At 38.2% G+C, this 19,308-nt stretch overlaps 1 protein-coding gene across 1 annotated transcript in view; it reads right to left on the bottom strand.

Moving 5' to 3' along the window:
* Positions 1-19,308, bottom strand: part of LOC139739110 (2-oxoisovalerate dehydrogenase subunit beta, mitochondrial-like) — an 86,977-nt gene that overhangs the window by 44,220 nt on the left and 23,449 nt on the right. Inside the window, exon 9 of the mRNA XM_071649728.1 lies at positions 14,422-14,508. Coding sequence (XP_071505829.1) covers positions 14,422-14,508 — 87 coding nt within the window. The remainder of the gene's footprint in view (positions 1-14,421; positions 14,509-19,308) is intronic.

Below are 19,308 nucleotides of genomic sequence, written 5' to 3'. Positions count from 1 at the left end.
CTTATCTTCCCCATGCAACACACCTTTAATGTTTCAAGCCTTGGATAAACATCACTCTGCATACAAAAGCACATTGTCTTGTGGGAGGTTGGCCCACAGCCATTTGCTTGACCTTTGCAGCTCTGGTCAAGATAATCGCATAATGAGGCAATATATGACATAAATGTAGTAAATCACAAAGGACGTTCGTAGGGACTCCTGGAAATGTATCTGATGTCACTAACACAAAGAAAACACATTCCAAGGTACATGTTTGATAAAGAAACTATGGGGGAGGGGGAGAGGAAATTGATAGTGAAAACTAACAATACATGGTTATCATGTTAGTTGCTGTTTTTTTCATTCATGAGGTTTTATGGAGACCTGGAAGTAACAGAATATTCAATTTAGTGGAAGTTATGATCTCTTTCATAGAAATGTGTATGCTAGGCTATCATTACCAAAACCATGACAGGAAAACTACCCTATAAAAATCTTGTTCTTGGGAAAGGCTATAAATCACAGGGCTATGGCTTTCAACCTGAACAAGAAACACAGTCTGTCTTGGCTGGTCAAGAGACATACAGGTACTGGTGCAGGGCACAGACTACACAGTCACAGATGGCCCAACTGGAAGAGCATACTATTAGATGTGTGCATGCATGCATGTTTTGTGTGATCTCACTACTATTAAATGGCAGATTACTCAAAGGCAATGTTCCCATCATATTCAGAAGATGTCAGGATGTGTGGGGAAAACATGGTCCAGCATTCAATTCTGAGAGTGCTGGAACAATGGCCATATCAGTAACTCCAGGGGGGCATTTCATGAAGCGTTTTGTCAGATATTTCGACTGACAAAATGTTAAAAGCCACTGAAATCCTTGCATCTGATTGGCTGAGAGCAGATTTGAAATGCTTCATGAAATGCCCCCCCAGGTGAGAATTGGGGGGGGGGGGGACCATAAATCAGCAATGTACTACCCCTTCCACAAAAAACAGGAAAAAATGATTAAAAAACCACTCAATTGATCAAATCACTGTCACACATTAAAACAAACAAACAAACAAACAAACATCACCAACAATGTATTTACTATTTAGTACATGAATGGGGTGGGTTTGAACACTTCTTTACTATAGACATCAGTACTAAGGACACCTAATCCACTTTAGTATACAAAAACAAGCATTTCACTGGCATACAAAGTCTTTGAAGTGGAAACAGCAAGGCAGGAATGAAGCCTTTCCACACTCCTAGGGGGTGTTTCATAAAGCTGTTCGTAAAGTTATGAATGACTTACGAGCGACTGGTGATCAGTTCTTGTGCTGAATTATGGAAATTCTGATAAGTATGGCACATCAAAACTAAGTTGTTCATAACATTACGAACAGCTTTACGAAACGGGGTGTTTCATAAAGCTGTTCGTAAAGTTATGAACGACTTACGAGCGACTGGTGATCAGTTCTTGTGCTGAATTATGGAAATTCTGATAAGTATAGCACATCAGAACTGATCACCAGTCGCTCGTAGGTTGTTCGTAACTTTACGAACAGCTTTATGAAACAGGGCCCAGGGCCCAAAGAGCTACTACAAACACAAAGTGGATATTTATGGGAGTGATATTACAGTCAAGTGTTTTGAGATGATTTATGTTCAAGAATCAAAGGAGACAAGCTGCACTGCTCCTCTCAAATTCAGCTCACTTAATGCTAGTGTGTATCTTCGTTGGTGTTACCAAGGAAGAGATATGGTTACAATGCATGATAAACTTTCTCTTTTTTTTTTTTTGCTTCGTTTCTTTTATTTCTTTTTTTTTGCGGGGGTGGGGGTGGGAGTCAGAGGAGGATTGGTTACAATTTACTTGCTGGCAGTGGTATTTTCCCCAAAATGGAATTTAAGAAACAAATTACCAGAAAGATAATAAATCAGTGCGAAAGGAAGGGGAGGGGGTGGACCCTTCGTATAAGGCCAAGTAAAAAAAGAAACCAGTTTCTCGTCCTCGCGCGCATCGATTTTGGCCGCCGCATCGATTTTTTTACTATTTACTATTTTCAAAATGGCGCTGAAAATACCAAGAAATTCATAATTCTCGTCACAGCCCGCTCCCCGCCCGCATCGATTTTCAGTTGCCGCATCGACTTTTTTGAAATTTACTATTTTTCGACAATTCACCTACCAATCGTGATGTCTCATTTCTAATTACGCCTTGCGTCCTCTACTTTAATAGCTGTAGTATAGCTGTAGCTTCCGTAGTGCGTATGTAATAACGCATGCATTTCACACTGCGAGCTCGGCAAGAACGAATGACCGATAAAAGCAGTCGAACTGTAGTTGGTTGGGCGCGCGCGGGCGAGTGTGGGCTGTGATGTACAGCGTACTCGGTACGTCGTGAACGCGATAGCGGCAACAGTTTTGCGAACAATCGCTGATATCATATTCCACGCATATTTCGCGCATTGTTCGTATTTTTCCTCGTTTCTCATATTTTAAGAGGATGAATTGTACTGTACAAATGCTTGTGAGGATTGTATCGATATACATTTTCATGTCATTGTGACTATGTGCATGTGTGTGCAGTGTCGGAACGTACAGTGCCAGTGCAGTGGCCGTGCCGGCCGCATATGCGTGTCTGTAGCTGTCAGGGTCCCCATCCCCTGGTCTGTCAGCTGTCTGTACGCACGCATGAACACAAAGGTGTAGAGGCCCGTACACTCTGCTCTGTAATGTTGCATCTGCCGGCGATGTATTGTTCTATTTTGAAGAGAAAATGAATGCGCTTTTCCAGCAAATGTAGAATTATTAAATGGGTGTATCTACAAAATAAATAACTTTTCCACGGATTCTGGTTTGTCTCGTATTTCTGCGGGATACTTTTCTTTACGATGTAAATTCACGGACACGGCCGTGAGTCGTATCACCTGTCATAGTGTGGTATACAATCATTCATCATCCAAATGATGAGTGATTATCAAATGTCTTTTTAGAACATGAAGAAACATCTTTAAATGTTTAATGCTATAATGCCATATCAGTATCATTTTTACATCCATCTGCAATTGTACAAGCCAGTTTCCAGTTGAATGTGCTACAATTGTACTGTGAAGAGATGCAGATACATTACCAGCTGTGTGGACACAAAAAGTCACAAACACCAATGATAAATAAAGCAGTGTTTTGAATATCATGGAATTTATTTCAGTCGTACATTTGTTAAAGACATGTTTTATACCTGTTTCAATTAATAGCACAATACATCAGAATTGCAAGTACACTGGTATCAGAAATGCCATTACAACACTAAATACCAGTATTAAGATGGTCATTTTCCCTTGACATCTGTAGTGGAAAGAAAAAGCAAATGTATTTCTGCATGCATGAAGTTTCATTTCAAGTATGGTACATAATGGTTTAAAAATGCACAGAGTGCAGGCAAGACATACACTTTGGACCTGGTCTCTCATAACACAGCTAACAGAGTGATATTCCATTTCATAAATTGGATATAGAAAATAGTAAAGCCCTCTCTCATTACCTTTCTCAGAATTACCGGACGAGAAACACATATTACTTTCATTTTGACAATCCTCGAAAAAATAGTAAGATATCAAATAGTAAGGACCTCCCTCGTCGCCTTGCTTAAAAAACCCGGACGAGAAACTGCTTTCTTTTTTTACTTGGCCTAATCAATGTTCAGTAGTAAAGATAATGAATGGAGGAGCTGACAGAACCTGTTTATACTGGCGGAGATGACAACTTCTTGACATTAAAAAAAACCACACAGACAGAATATCCTGGAAAAAAACCAACAGATTTTGGAGAGGAAATTCAGATTTTCATGAAATCTCAACGCCACCACCAGCCTGTTGGCCCTGGGCCAGTGAAATGTCCAAAAAGTTTTCTTGGTAAGAATGGGCAAGTAAAATGTTACTCACTTCATCAACATTGATGAGAAAATTGTAAAGCATCTGCACATTTCCCAGCCATTGAAGCTCGTCGTTCAATGTTTTTGTAGGGGTTGCAGGAATTTAGTAGTACATCATTCTGAATGATGACATGGTTTTTACAGTTTTCTGCAATTTCAGGGACTTCATTTTTTTTTTCTTTTTTTTTTGGGGGGGGGGGGGGGGTTGAACTCTCATTACAGTCTCAAGAGGCAATACGGTATTACCAATTTCGCTCTGTTTATCGTACTACAATTGTAAATACTATAAAATTGTATTGGATGGCATCTCTGCCCTGGTGTCTGAAGAAGTAAAATTCCACTCCAGTGTTCAAGTTGGCTTGAATAGGTGGAATGAAATAAAAATGCAAATGGCAGAAGTCTGATTGAAATTTGACACTGCTTATAGAAATGAATGTCACTTTTTTGTGACTTGTTTTCTTCGTATTCGCACATATTCTGTGTTTCAAGGCTACTACTGGTATCCTGAAATATATGTGGCTAATGAGTGCAGGTTCAGGATGCTAGTTACTGGTTCACTTCGAGTGATGTGCCACTTGAATATTAAAGAGAAGTTTGAAACCTCTAGATAAATGAACTACAAAGAATGGTACAATATCTGACAACAACGAACTTAACTGGGAATTATGTAAATGGAATTTTCAAATTTCATGTCGGCACTAAAAATTTTGATAGCTGGGAAAAGTCCCTCTGCTTGTTTGGTTTCACTTTATTCATACTTAACACAAACATTACATGTTTAGAATGGTATCACAATGGCAGGACCATCGATTGATAAGTTACTGATACCATGATAAAAAATAAGGAGTACATGATTTCAAATTCTCCTAGAAGCATGGCAATCTTTTACAGAGAACAATATGAATGCTGAATTTTGCCTTTTTCACATGAATTCGTATCCTTCACAAATTTTTGTGTGCTCCAAGAAAGTAGCCCTTGAATTATCAACTAAAATAGGATTCCCTGTCAAATTGGTCAAACCAAGGGAAGGAGTGTGAGGGTTCATCATCATCATTTCTAAATTTGTGGTAGTGAACAATGTCACTGCTACTAGTGAACTGTTTACAAGCTTCTACAGGTCAAAATGTTGTTCTGATACATCACAATTTCAGAAACTTTTGCCATCTTACTGATTTGATCATCTCCACTTATGAAAGTCAAATTAAAACTGTGTGGCATTTCATTTTAAAGAAATGTAGGTGCTAGACAGAGGATAGGGAAAAATACAGAAAAACAAGAAGAAACTGTAAAATATAATTCTGCCTTGGAACTTTCCTGCTTGACGAAAACATTCCTGCATGTGTGATGCGAAAATGTGCATGCACTGCTTCAATAAGGGAATCCTTTTGACTTATACATGATTGTATAAACACATTTCATACCTTGCAGTTTGACAGCACTTACGATTAAAAACATCAAACAGCTCAGCAAAGGGTACATGTCAAAGGCAAAAAAGTGGTGATACAGTGTACTATCAAATTTCCAACAACACAATTGTGCAACGGTATGCATCAGCAAGTCAAGATTGGAATTTCTACTTTTATGCCCTTCTACTTCTTCTGTTGCAAATGCTGGACCTGTTCACACCCACGTAAAGGGTGTGTATGATGCTGAATGACACACATGAAATAAAGTCAACAAGCATTGCCGAATACACGCCTCTGTCATGCATGGAAGAACTTTCTGTTCTGCAGTAAATGAGTGTCACGCATGTGACTTGTACCCCTTTGTTGCCTTATCAGAGCAAAATACAAATCAATGCAAGAATCACAAACAGTCTGCTGAGGTAAATAATGACATCAGCAATGGTTCTAATTCCTTCTTGAGAAATAATAACTGGTATATTTTGCTTTGTTCTGTCCTTTATTTCTTTTTCTATTTGTCGCAGCTGAGTTAGGAAGATGAAGTCCTTGAAAAATTCCCATCACTGGCAAGCCCTCCAAGCACTCATGAAATTTCCTCAGTACATGACAATTGGCATCATCACACCATATACATGAATGTACAGGTATGTAATCTCTTGGGATCTACCTGACCCTCAGTAGGAATGGTGGGAATGCATGGACATAACAAAACATTTTCTCCATGTCAGTATAATACTGATCAATGACAAAGTTCCCTTCATGGTGGTCTGTGCATGATGCTCAGTCCATTTCTATTCTGAATCCACCATACTTTGCTATGAAGAGGTCGCCTGACCCCTTGTGTACCAAGGCACTTGCAGTAGTTACACTCCCCAAGCTTTTTCCTCAGCATTCAGTTATCCATCAAAACCCAAAGAGCAATGTGAATTGAGTGAAAGCAGCAACATTAGTAGAACACATTAGTGAAAGTCTCAGGAAAATCGGACAATGGATGCAAAAGTTATGCATTTTTAAAGTCTTGGCATTGGAACCGTTAGATGAGGAGACTACTAAATTGTAGAGGCTATGGGCATGAGTGGAAAACAATATAAAGAAAATGTAAAGAAAATTTCAATAAAATCAACTTTTCTAGCATTATGAAAGAGCACTTGATTAGCCGATTTTAGAAAGGAGGGGGAATAATTGCAACCCATAACATCTGCCAATATCAAGTTGATGGATTTTGTAATTTTCATAAAAAATTATTACAAATTATATTTTCTTTATATTGATGTCCAGTCATACGTCATAATCTCTACTAATCTCCTCATCCAGCGGTTCCAACACCAAAACTTTAAACATTCATAACTTTTGCATCGATTGTCCGATTTTCCTCAAACTTTCACTGATATATGTGCTATTAATGTTGCTGCTTTCACTAAATCTGCATTGCTCTTTGGGATGTGTTTCATGAAAGTCATATGAGAGACTTTTCACTCATAGGAGACACTTGAGACAGACATCATGAAATGGATTGATTTTACTTCTCTTTGAAAGTCTTTCATGGCTACACATGAACGACTTTGGTCACTCTGAGATTTATTTATAGACTTTCATGTGATGACTTCATGAAATGGACCCCTGGTTATAAAGTTATCAAGTCGACTCAGGTGTAGCAATGTGCTTCCATTCAGCAGGAAGGCCAGGGCAACACAATAGAGACCAGGGGATTATGCTATCTAAATCAATTGACAAATAGTTTCCAGCCATCTGTGCCAATATTGGCAAACAAAGCACAGTACAGGTAAAGCAGAGCTCAACATGAGGCCCAGTGGCCCAGGCCATGAAGAAGAAGATATTGTGTTCCTAATGACTGGATGATTCCTGACTATCACAACACATGGATGTTTCTTGTAAGAGTATGCTTTCCCTTTCTCCCTAGTTAAGTATTTACTTTCCACAATTCAAACCACAATATCCTGAATCGCTGCTTGCATCAAATGGGAGGGTCAAAATATTTCTGTTATTAATGTATTAATTGCAGACAAAAAAGGTCAAGAGGAGAAGATAATGAGGGGGCATTTGAAATTATGAAAAGCAAACAGAGGTTTTCTTGTCTGTCCAGGCAGATGTCGAAACATTCAATGTTAACTGCTAAAGGTCTGTTTTCTGGCCACAAAACTGGCCATGGCTAGATGTACATTATGCACTGGTACATCGGGTGTCTTTTTTTTATTATCACGAAATATCATCAACATAAGTGAAAACCCAGATTATTTCATGAAAACATATCAAATTTTATCAAACTAGTGCAGGAAAAAGTGAGTTTCATCATAAAAAAGAGATTTCACAGATATAGATTCTGTCAAAATATGCATTTTGAACAAGGTACAACAGAAAAATAAAAACACGGGACTACATAGACAAAGCAGACATGACTCACAATTATGAAAACATCTTAGCAATGATGAGGGATAACAGTAAATGCCGAGACATTTCTGTACCGGTGTCGCAAGATACTAATGTATGAAGTTAGGTAGAAAAATGAGAAAACTTGACTGTACAATTTGAAAAATATATGAAAATTACCATAGTTTTTTTTGAGAAAAGGCCCCAACCCTCAGTAGCACTGTGCTTGGCATTAGGGATATCTTAGTGCTCTTATCTCAATATTGCTTTCTTCCCTGAATCAAAACAAAGTGGCTTTCAGGAAAGTGACCTTGCCCTGAGAAATTCTCAGCTCAAGTCCTGATTTCATCCCTCCTGAGCTGTTTATAGAAAATCCTGTTTCCTTAAGATGCAACAAATATGTCTATCAAGGGAAAGAAGTAACATAACAACTACTGTATTTCACACAGAAAATGGTACGAGATAAATGCATTATTTTTTCGAACAACATGACCAAAAAAAGAAAAAGAAAAAAGAGAGAATGAGAAAAGGTAATTGCAGCAAAGAGAACTAATTTACCTCCCAGGTCTCCGATCAACACTGAATTTCTTAATACTGCCATAATGTTTTTATTTTAAAAGTATGTATCACTTGCTTGTTTGTCTTCAAAGGAAGAAAGAGACAAACACATAGTCCACTTAGCAGTATCATGACCGGAAAATGCAGTCAGGCAAGAAATTAGTTGCCTGTCTGTGATATCAAAAACGACATGCCTGGGCAAGCAATGTGTATTAATTTACCAGGTCCTGTAACATAGCGGATATGCCTTCACATCAAATACAAACCCTGGAACGTATCAAAATACAGAATGAAAACAAGCCCCCCCCCCCCAAAAAAAAAAAAAAAAAAAAAAAAAAAAACCAAACCAAACCAAAACCAAACAAAAAACAACAACCCAAAACAATATCATGGTCATGTTACTATGCACAACAACTTTGCTCTTACTCTAATTTCATATCATGCACTTTGTGAGAAAAGGGATAAACATACAGACCACCACCAACAAGCTAGTTGCAGGGCTGCACACTACCCCATTTTTCCTACTGGTCCAACCTGTCCGTCAACTAGTAGGTACCAAGTTTCTTCATTTTTTACTAGTCCATTCCACAAAAAGTTACTGGCCTGACAATAATTTTTACAAGTCCTGGACTGCCGGACCAGTGTCAGTGTGCAGCATTGGCTATTGTACAGTGTGTCTCTAAAAAAAGTAAACCCAACTTCAACGGCAAATTTTCAGAAAATTGTGAAATATTAACACATTATTTTTTCATGGTTAGATAGTCCAATAAGTCCTCTGTCCAATGATACCACGTAGGTTATGTAACTCTCATGCATGACTGAGCATGATTCAACTTAGTGAATGGGTGTGAAATCATCACTGTGGCAAGTTCCGTGATCAACATACTTTCTCACATTGTACCAGATGGCTCTTTTTGTTGGAGGCTGCCTGTCGGGGAACTGCAACCGAAAAGCCTCTTGAACTTCCACGAAACTTCTTGTTTCCTGGCATCAAGTTACCAGGAATACTCTCTGCTCAATTGTCAACTTTACCATGTTTGGAAAGCATATGAAGTGTGAATGTGTCAGGAACAACCTTTGCTGAAGTTGTTATGTAATCATAGGCCTAACATGTGACAAAAATTTAACTTCAAATATGCCCTGAATGCATGACAATAGCAAGAAATAACTTGCCACAGTGATGATTTCACACCCATTCACTAAGTTGAATCTTGTACAAATGTACTCCCTAGAGGACATCAATACATTTTTCCTTTGTCCCTCTCTCTTTCTCTCTCACACATTCACATTCACCTTGCATATATTTTGCACTATACAATCAGAAATGTAGGGTCGCCTTTGACCGCTCTCTGAAAGGGTATCGAACTGTACCATAACCATACCAGAGGAGCGCTTGAACGCTCAAAAAGTGTACTCTACCACACCATACTGAGCCAAAAGTGGAACACTTTCTGACTGCTCCAAAAGTGTACCATACCGTATCAGAATTTGGAAAGAGAAGAATGTGAAAGACATGCACTGTTGTATGTCATTTAATGCAAGGAGTTGATTCTCTTTGTTGGGGACACCAGAATGTAGCATAAGAGTGCCAAGTGCTCGACCCTCTTGATACAATACATGTGACTCCTCTGACTTGAGTCCCAAAATGATTCCTGAGGTACCCTTTCTCCAGAGAGTGCTCAAATGCTGCTAATTTTGGCATGGTAGGGTATTAATAAGGTATCGTTTGGTTAGCTTTGGTTCACTTTGGAGCGCTTAAACGCAGCCTAATACACCAAAAGACGGTATTTATCCTCGTGCATATATGTACCTGCATGCACATGGAATGTAGATACATTCCAATGTCAATGGAGCCTAAAGAATCCTTGATTTTATTTAGTTTCCACATGCAAAACATTTCCTTCCAATTTTACAGACTTTGTTGCTTTGGCAGCAGAAGTGTACAGTCCCTCATGTTTCATTCTAAAACTGACTTCCATAGTACAATATCAGAGAGTGTGTGAGATTGCTTCTCAATCTATTGAGGACGAGTCCTAAGTATACTCTGGCAAGGGTCTACGGGAAATGTGTGTTCTTATAGCGAAATCAGCCCGTCCTCAACAAGTTAAATCTAAAGATGATCTTTCCAGAGTATCATGTTGCTGAACATAGAATGCAATAGATCCATATAAACATGAATTCCTGGTATTATCATATTTCCTCTATAGATGACAATGAGAAAAAATACCTTATGTTGGTTTTCCTTATCTCTTCCATCTTTTTCTTTTCATTACTGTGTGTGTTCCTTATGACAGCCTTTGCATAGCCACAAAAGTTGTAGCCTACTTCGGGTGATCTACATTGTACTACAGTACTCTCCGCGTAATCGGGTATTGCTTAAACGGGTATCGCTTAAACAGGTACTCCGTTTAATTGGGTAGTGATATCAAAATCACTTCCAATGCACATTAAAATTACCAGATAATCGTGTTGCCTCTCCGCATAAATGGGTAACTAGTTTTCTTCTAATCTTATTTCTACCCACATTTTATCGCAGATCAATTGTATAACACTACAAGAAATCATGAATGTCAAATTTTTCATGACTAATCACATTCTCTGCTTAATTTGCAATGAAGACCGATCATTTGGGGAGTGATTTACACATGAAAACACATGTACCAGTACCGACATATTGCCACACGTAAACGAACATTACACATGTAGCTGGCACTCACAATTGCATAGACAGACAGGAGTTGAACACACTTGTGCTCCTCCTTTGCACCACAACAACATTCACAATACGAGAAGTTTGCAACGAAACTCAGGCCATGCACCAGCTCCATAATTGTCATTTTCCCCAGTCACTTCTCGAAAAGTAACCCGATGTTCTACGTGACTAGTGCACGCAAAGAAACGTGTGCATTTCGAAAAACGCCTGCGTGTTTATAGTGAGGAGTCTATAGTCAAATGACAAAGTTTTCTGAAGACATATTTGTCCATACAACGAGTGTAAATTATTGCTCGTGACTGAGCAAGTGTAAGGTATGTACTGAGTATAATGTGCCGTGCAAGCACGCGTGTTAAGTATACGGTGTAGGTTTTTGGTGCAGTGTACGATGCATGTACATACACATTGCATGCGTCAATTGTGAATTAGAAGTGTTCTTCTGTTAATCGGGTACTCCGCTTAATTGGGTAAAAATGCTCTGCCCGAGCCTACCCGATTATGCGGAGAGTACTGTATTATCCATTTATTTTTTAATCTGATTTGAGAGATTTTAGTATCAGATCATACATGACAAAGCTGATTCCTACCTCAAGAGGACAGAAGATAACAAGAAAAGTGAACTCTCTTTGAATGTTTTCAGCATCTTTCAGGTGTGGTCACTGAGATAAATCAGATTTCTAAACTGCAGACTATCTAGATGACAAAGACACACCTACATACACACAGGTATGACAGCTTTGTCATGAAAAAAAAAAAAGAAGCTTCAAGCAAGCAATAGCCTTCAGTTTCAGAAGTCCCCTAATTCTTACTCCCCCCCCCCCTTTTTTTTTTAACAATGGCTGCCACATGGATATCATTGTATGAATAGCAAGAAGATGCAGTCTTATATAACAAAATCAGCAAAATGTCACTAAATCAGATTCGGCAGCTTAGGCCATACTTTGAAGGAAGAGATTCTCAGCCTCAGAATGATGTAAACTCATTAAATTAGGATTTTCCTATTCAACTGAAAAATGTGGAAAAAATCCAGTCTCTAAGAATGCAACTTTTGTGAAAAGAGGATTTGGCTTTAATAAGCCTTAATAGAGGGAAACTCATATCAACCGCAACTCGTCAAACTTATTGAGTACATCCTATTAATGAATATGTCACCTCTTTAAGATCTCTGTGATTGTTTTGAAACTTGTCAAAGACAGTGAGTACATCCTATTAGTGGTCATGTGATTGTTTTTGATATTTTTGGTAGGGGGTCAATAATGATGTGTCTCATGGGTGGAGAGATAAAGCAACTATTAAAGATGGCAGGAACTCTGGCCTACAACAACTACTTAATACGCCACATATTTTGCGAGTCTAAATTTTTGCGAATCGGGACTTCCCGACAAATTCCCGAGTGGTTAAATTCGCGATCATGGAGTGGTGTAATGAACAGAGAAATGTACACGCGTACGTCATATGCATATTGGCATTAGAGTCAACATTTTCGTGCGTTTCTCATTTTGCGAATGGCAGCTGACTCGTGAAAATTCGCGAGAATAAAAACCTCACGAAATATTCGGTGTATGAAAGTGAGTACTTTCACTTGATTTTCTGCTTTTAAATTTAGTTTTACCTAGAAAAGAGCACTAGTAATAAGTAATTACTATTAGCCAATTCACACACCTGTTTCTTAGATTTCCTGTGTGTGTGTCTGCCCCTTTTTGCTGCCAGGTCACTTCTGGAGTACTGAGACATACTTATCAAATGAGTGCAAGTTAGAGTGTTAGAAAAAGGCAATCTGATGAAATTAAATGCCAGCCAATACCAGAAGGAAATTACTCATAGCTATAGGTGATATAACTCCAAAATTTATGAACCAGCCATATGCATGCATCTTTTATCCTGACCAAAACAAAAACAAACAAACAACAACAACAACAATTCAGCTGACAACAACTGTTTTCTCTGCTACATAAAACACAAGTTTCTTGTCAAAACTAATCAGATTGCACAATGAAAGTTGCTTGTATTAGTTGCTGCTTGGTGTGGCAGAGCAATGTGATTACAATTGGCTAGCTCTGCTATGGATATACGCCTGGCATTTGAATGAATCATGAAAAGAGCCTACTGGTATTTCCTGGATATTTGAAAGGTAAGTAAGTTTAGTTCGCGCGCAAATCTACACCATGCTGAAGTTGACATTAGAGACTAAAATGTGATTTAAAGAATTGTGGAAATTTCATCAAAACCACAAGTAGAATTAAGCAGTTATGTCACAACAAAATGATACTTTACCCATGGACATACTACACATGGACGTCCATCGCTCATTAATCAATTCATGCACTTATTTCTGTCAAAAGCGTCACAAAAGCATTTTAAGCGTGCTTTCCTGCATTGATCTTATCATCGCTGCCGACAGCCAGCCTGGATAAAAACAAGACGGCACTTTGAGAAATATAAAAATGTATGCGCAGAAGATAGTAATTCTCTTAAATCCAGAAAAATGCATATGCAGTTGTAGTGTACATTAGGAAATTATCGCTCAAGTAATTTCATTTGCGAAATGCGTGTACTTAACAAGAGTAAGCAATTATTTTGGCAGGTTGGTTGTGATTTGTAATCTATTGTTTCCCCATTTTTTGCACATTGTTCAGGAGTAAACATGGACCATAACCATAGATGGCATGTATGTCCTATCATTAGGCCACGTTACATGCTTGTCCACAAGTGCCCACTTCAGTAATTTTCAATTTTGTGACAGGAAAACTGTCATGTTTTGGGGTTTGCTGCTCCTTTTCATCGGTGTTTATTCAGAGGCAGTTGAGTCTGAAAAGGCACCTCAGCAAAATAAGACTGCAATGGGGGAAACGGTTCTTTTGTCAGTGATGATGCATGATTGCACAATCGCCATTATCCGAGCACCTGAATGTTCTTAATATTAAGATGCACATAATCAGATGGCGGCGGTGACGATGGGATCAAAGAAAGACCTTCGTTACTGTTCCATACTTTACCCAACCTTTACATCTGACTGGCCAGCTTTTGTCCACTACTGTGGACTTTCTCATTGTCATATATTCCTTCACACCTTTTACTACCTGTCTGGAGATGCTTTAGGATTACTGGAGCATAGAGAGGTGACATTGTGTGTATCCAGGGTCCCTTTCAAAGTAGGATTTAGTCTCCCTGATCCAGATCCCTTCATTAACTTTCCTTGCCCAAGAGTAGTGGTCCCAGTCAATCACTTACCAGACAAACACAACAGAGCAAGGTTAATGGGCTTTCACCATTTAAAGTCGTTCAGCTGTTGCTAAGCATACCATTGACACTGACCACAACACTTGACAAGAAGATGCCCATACAACTGACTCTGTTTGTTTGCTTTCACACTATCTGAAAGATGACCCAAAACAGTAGAATTGCACCTTGAGAATGAGATGTATCTTCAAGCTACCCATGAGATGTGGCTTACCTGGACAGTAGAACTGATCTCTGATGCAAAGCCCCCAGTAATAGGTGCTTCATGTGCTACCAGCAATCGGCCCGTCTTCAGTACAGACTGGAAAATTAACAAATGGAAACCAGCATGATATTCTTCTTGCCAATCAACCATTTTGAAAGATATGTGAAATATTCAAAAATAAAATAAAAAAAAAGTTTTCTGATTACAAAGATATCATTGGTCATAAATCACACAAATATGCTCACATGGTATTAGCTAAGTCAAACCAGGGAGGTGGGAAGAGACCTCCCTGGTCAAACAAAACAGTATTGTTATCATGACAGTCAATAAACGAATTTTGCTATGAATAATGTTCACATTATTGGTCATTCAATCCAAATCCACCCCTCTTTACTTGCTACATCTACCAATACTTCTACAACTTCAAGTATACATCTATGATTGCTTCAGCAATTATGCAACTAATACTGTATTCATCATGCTTTATAAACTACTTGAAAATGAAAAAAAAATCATATTACATTACTTTCACTACTACTACTACTACTACTACTACTACTACTACTACTACTACTACTACTATACTACTGCTTCTTGCCATCAGGTCCCATAATTGTATCTTTAAAATTTATGGTAATTCTGCAATCAATGGTGACCATCACTGATTTCCTAACTTTGATTGGCTATGAAATAGTGTTGCTATGGTAGTTACCAATTTGAAAGATTTCAGAGTTACCATTAAAGGACAAGTTCACCTTCATAAACATAAGGATTGAGAGAATGTAGCAATATTAGTAGAACACATCAGTGAAAGTTTGAGGAAAATCAGACAATCCGTTCAAAAGTTATGAATTTTTGAAGTTTTTGTGCAGTAACCGCTGGATGAGAAGACTACTGCAGTGTATGAATAACTTAGATGTCACATGCGTACAACAATATAAGGAAAATATAAAGAGAATTTCACAAAATTCCATCTTTTGAAAAAAGTACACATTCCCCTGACTCGTTACCGACAAATGTTATGGGTAATATTATTCCCCCTGCCTTTAGAAAGAGGCAAGTCAAGAGCTCCTTTATTATGCGAGAAAAATGAAAATATGTTGAATTTTCTTTTACATTTTCTTTATACTGTTGTACGCATATGACTCACAAGCTGTAGTAGTCTCCTCATCCAGCGGTTCCAACACAAAAATTTAAAAAATTCATAACTTTTGCATCGATTGTCCAATTTTCGTCAAACTTTCACTGATGTGTTCTACTATTATTGTTGCATTCTCTCAATCCTTATGTTTATGAAGGTGAACTTGTCCTTTAATTTCAAGTTACCACAGTTTTATGCAATGGGGCCCAGTACTCCTATCAACAATAATAATAATGACAGCATTACGATTGTGACTACCTTTACACTCTACCGCTCCTGTCAGTAGTAAAACGAGTAAAGGACAAGTTCACCTTCATAGACATGTGGGTTGAGTGAATGCAGCAATATTTAATAGTAGAATACATCAATGAGAGTTTGAGGAATATTGGACAATCTGTTCAAAAGTTGTGAATTTTTCAAGTTTTTACTCAGTCACATCTGGATGAGAAGACTACTATAGCTTGTGATGTCATATGAGTACAACTATATAAAGAAAGTATAAAGAACATTCAAGGTATTCTCACTTTTCTCATATAAGAACACTTGACTATTCTCTTTCAGATGTCAGGGGAAATAATATGTGACCCGCTACAACAAAATGGTCCTAAAGTCGCGCACGGTCGAAGCCGTGAAAATCGAGTTTGAAGTCAGAGCATCAAAATTGGTCAAAACTTACGATTTTCTGAATTTGACATATTATTAGAGTCTGACATGTCTTCTATCATCTGTTGAAATTTTGAAGCAAAATGATGGCAGGAAAGACTAAAAAATAGCGTTTTTCTGGGCCATGTTTTTTTGGCGTTTCAACGAAGCAGAAAGTGGTTCGAACATTTGGATTGAGCGCCACACATAGGCTCCGCCCCTAACAACGACCAGAGTGATCTCATTGGTCAGTTTGCTGCTTGCCGCTAACCGAAGCATGAAGCTCGCACACTGCCCAGTCGACTGGTGCGTGCTGGCGGGATGCGCTATGCCCAGCCTCTTCTCCTGGCCTCCTGGTCACTGATTGGTCGGTGAGGAGACCGTCGACGCTGTGTTTGAATGAACATTTTGGGGGTTGCTAGGGCTTACCTTCTATTGTCCGGAGGTGAATACTGACTTGCGTGTCCCTTGATTGTGATTGCGTCGCAAGGAGAACTTTTAGGGCGCTTTTCTCGAAACAGTGATTTCCTAGACGTCTCGACATGCTCTTTTTTAAACATCGATATCTCCGCAGCCGATTATTTTTATAAGATGTGTTATATATCAATTTAAAGCAGAAAGATTAGGGAATTGTGTCATGCAATTTTCAAATAATCGACCTCGCCCGACTTTAGGATCATTTTGTTGTAGCGGGTCACATATTACTCCTAGCATTAAGTCAGTAACACATCGAAGATATGTGCACTTTATTCAAAAAGTCAAGTTTTGTGAAATTCTCTTTTATTTTCCTTATATTGTTGTACGCATGTGACATCATACACTGTAGTAGTCTTCTCCTCCAGCAGTGATTGCACAGATACTTTAAAAATTCATAACTTTTGAACGGATTGTCGGACTTTCCCCAAACTTTCACTGATGTGTTTTGCTAATATTGTTGCCTTCACTCAATCAACATGTATATGAAGGTGAACTTGTCCTTTAATGTCTTCAAATCAACAAGATTGCTTCGATGCCATTATGGCTGTCATATTTTGTTTTTTCTCCATCAGCAATCTACTTGGCTTTCTCATTCTAAGAGCTTGAGATATCATTACCAGTCTACTCAAATGCACTTCACAAGGGTGTTTTTTTTTCTTTTTCTGACAGAGGCATTACTCTGTTTAATTTGTCACCCATTAATTCTTTCTGCAGTTGTAACACTCTCTATCGGTGCATTTGCACTTCAGTCAGAGTACCAGGAAACAGTTAAACACAAACACCTAAACCGAAAACAAAAGAAGACAATGAACTACTAAAGAAAAAATATATAATAGCAACCAAACATTCTTACATTAATGGTTAAAATCATCCATGTGCTGAATATGATGTTAGTAGAGCTAGTACTTATCTCATGCAAATATTTGACACGGAATAAAAAAATGACACTTATTCCTGCTGCCACAAAGTGAACAAACAACTAAGAGATAAATGCACACTACTTTATATGGTCATAAAGAAGAAAACATATACTGTACATATTTGATGTAAATACGAAGGTATTGTTGTCTCAACAGAAATCACACAAACACACACAAAAAAGGAGAATATCAGCAGTGTACGGCTGCAATGCTCATTTTCAGCATCGAGACAAGATTACAAATTAACTGCATGAGACATATTTCTTATCAATATGTCTGAATAGCCCATGATCTTCCACCATGCATGGCTTAGTTTCTTTAATCTCAGCTGGCTTCTGGCCTCACAGTGATGTATACATCCACTAAATTGGTAAGACAATCAGACAGACTACAGCAAGATATTAGGCAGGACTCCATTTATGTGCCATATATAAGACAGGTCTCTTAAAGGGATGGTATAGGTTTTTGTGAGATGACAAGCTTCAGGTTCCCAACTTTTTTCTTTTTTTGTGAGATAATGACAAACCTCATATAAAACATGAAAGAGCATATAATTTTTAGGAAATTAAAGTTTATTTTATGAAAATTTGTTTTGAAAAGGCTGAGATATCCAAAACAAAGCAATCCTAATAAAAGGTGGGACCCACCTTTATTAGAATTGCTTTTTTGTTACTTTGCCTTTGGATATCTCAGCCATTTCAAAGCCAAATCTCATCAAATAAACTTGGAATTCCTCTTAGATTTGTAAGCTCTTAGTTCATATTTCACAAGTGGTCTTGTAATTATTCGGTCAAGAGCTAAATACCTGAATCACCATCTCAACCAAACCTATACCCTCCCTTCAAAGTAGAAATTCACTCAATGTTCAGGTTGACTCTGGTAAATGGAGTGAGAAAAGAAATCAAAAGAAATGGAGTGTTACAAGATTCTTTAAAATAGGATGTAAAATAGGAAAAGCTGGGAAATTCAGATATCACAGATTTTTTAGAACGATAATACAGTACTCTCCGCATAATTGGGTAGGCTCGGGCAGAACGCTTCTTACCCGATTAAGCGGAGTACCCGATTAACAGAAGAACACGTCTCATTCACAATTGACACACACAATGTGTATGTCAATGCATTGTACACTGCACCAAACATATACACTGTATGCTTAACACGCGTGCTTGCACGGCACATTATACATACCTTACACTTGCTCAGTCACGAGCAATAATTTACACTCTTTTTACGGACAAATATGTCTTCAGAAAACTTTGTCATTTGACTATAGACTCCTCGCTAACACACAGGCGTTTTCCGAAATGAACACGTCTCTTGTGTGCACTAGTCACGTAGAACGTCGGGTTACTTTTTGAGAAGTGACTGGGGAAAAGCAAATTATGGAGCTGGTGGATGGCCTGATTTTCGTTGCAAGCTTCTTGTATTGTGAATGTGGTTGCGGAGCAAGGGAGGAGCGCAAGTGCGTTCAACTCCTGTCTGTCTATATGTAGTTGTGAGTGCCAGCTACATTACAATGTGTAATGTTTGTTTACGTGTTGCAAGTCGGTACTGGTACGTGTGTTTTCATGTTTAATCACTCCCCAAATGATTGGTCTTCTTTGCAAATTAAGCAGAGAGTGCGATTAGCCGTGGAAAATTTTACATTCATGATTTCTTAAAGTGTTATATCTGCAATGTGAGTAGAAATTAGATAAGAGGAACATTATTTAC

This window comes from Diadema antillarum, unplaced genomic scaffold (genome assembly GCF_040938485.1).
Source record: "Diadema antillarum isolate AM-2024a unplaced genomic scaffold, OU_Dant_1.0 seq00000783_RagTag, whole genome shotgun sequence".
Lineage (NCBI taxonomy): Eukaryota > Metazoa > Echinodermata > Echinoidea > Diadematoida > Diadematidae > Diadema > Diadema antillarum.
The sequence above is the reverse complement of the archived record's forward strand: the minus strand, read 5'-3'. Positions and strand labels throughout refer to the sequence as shown.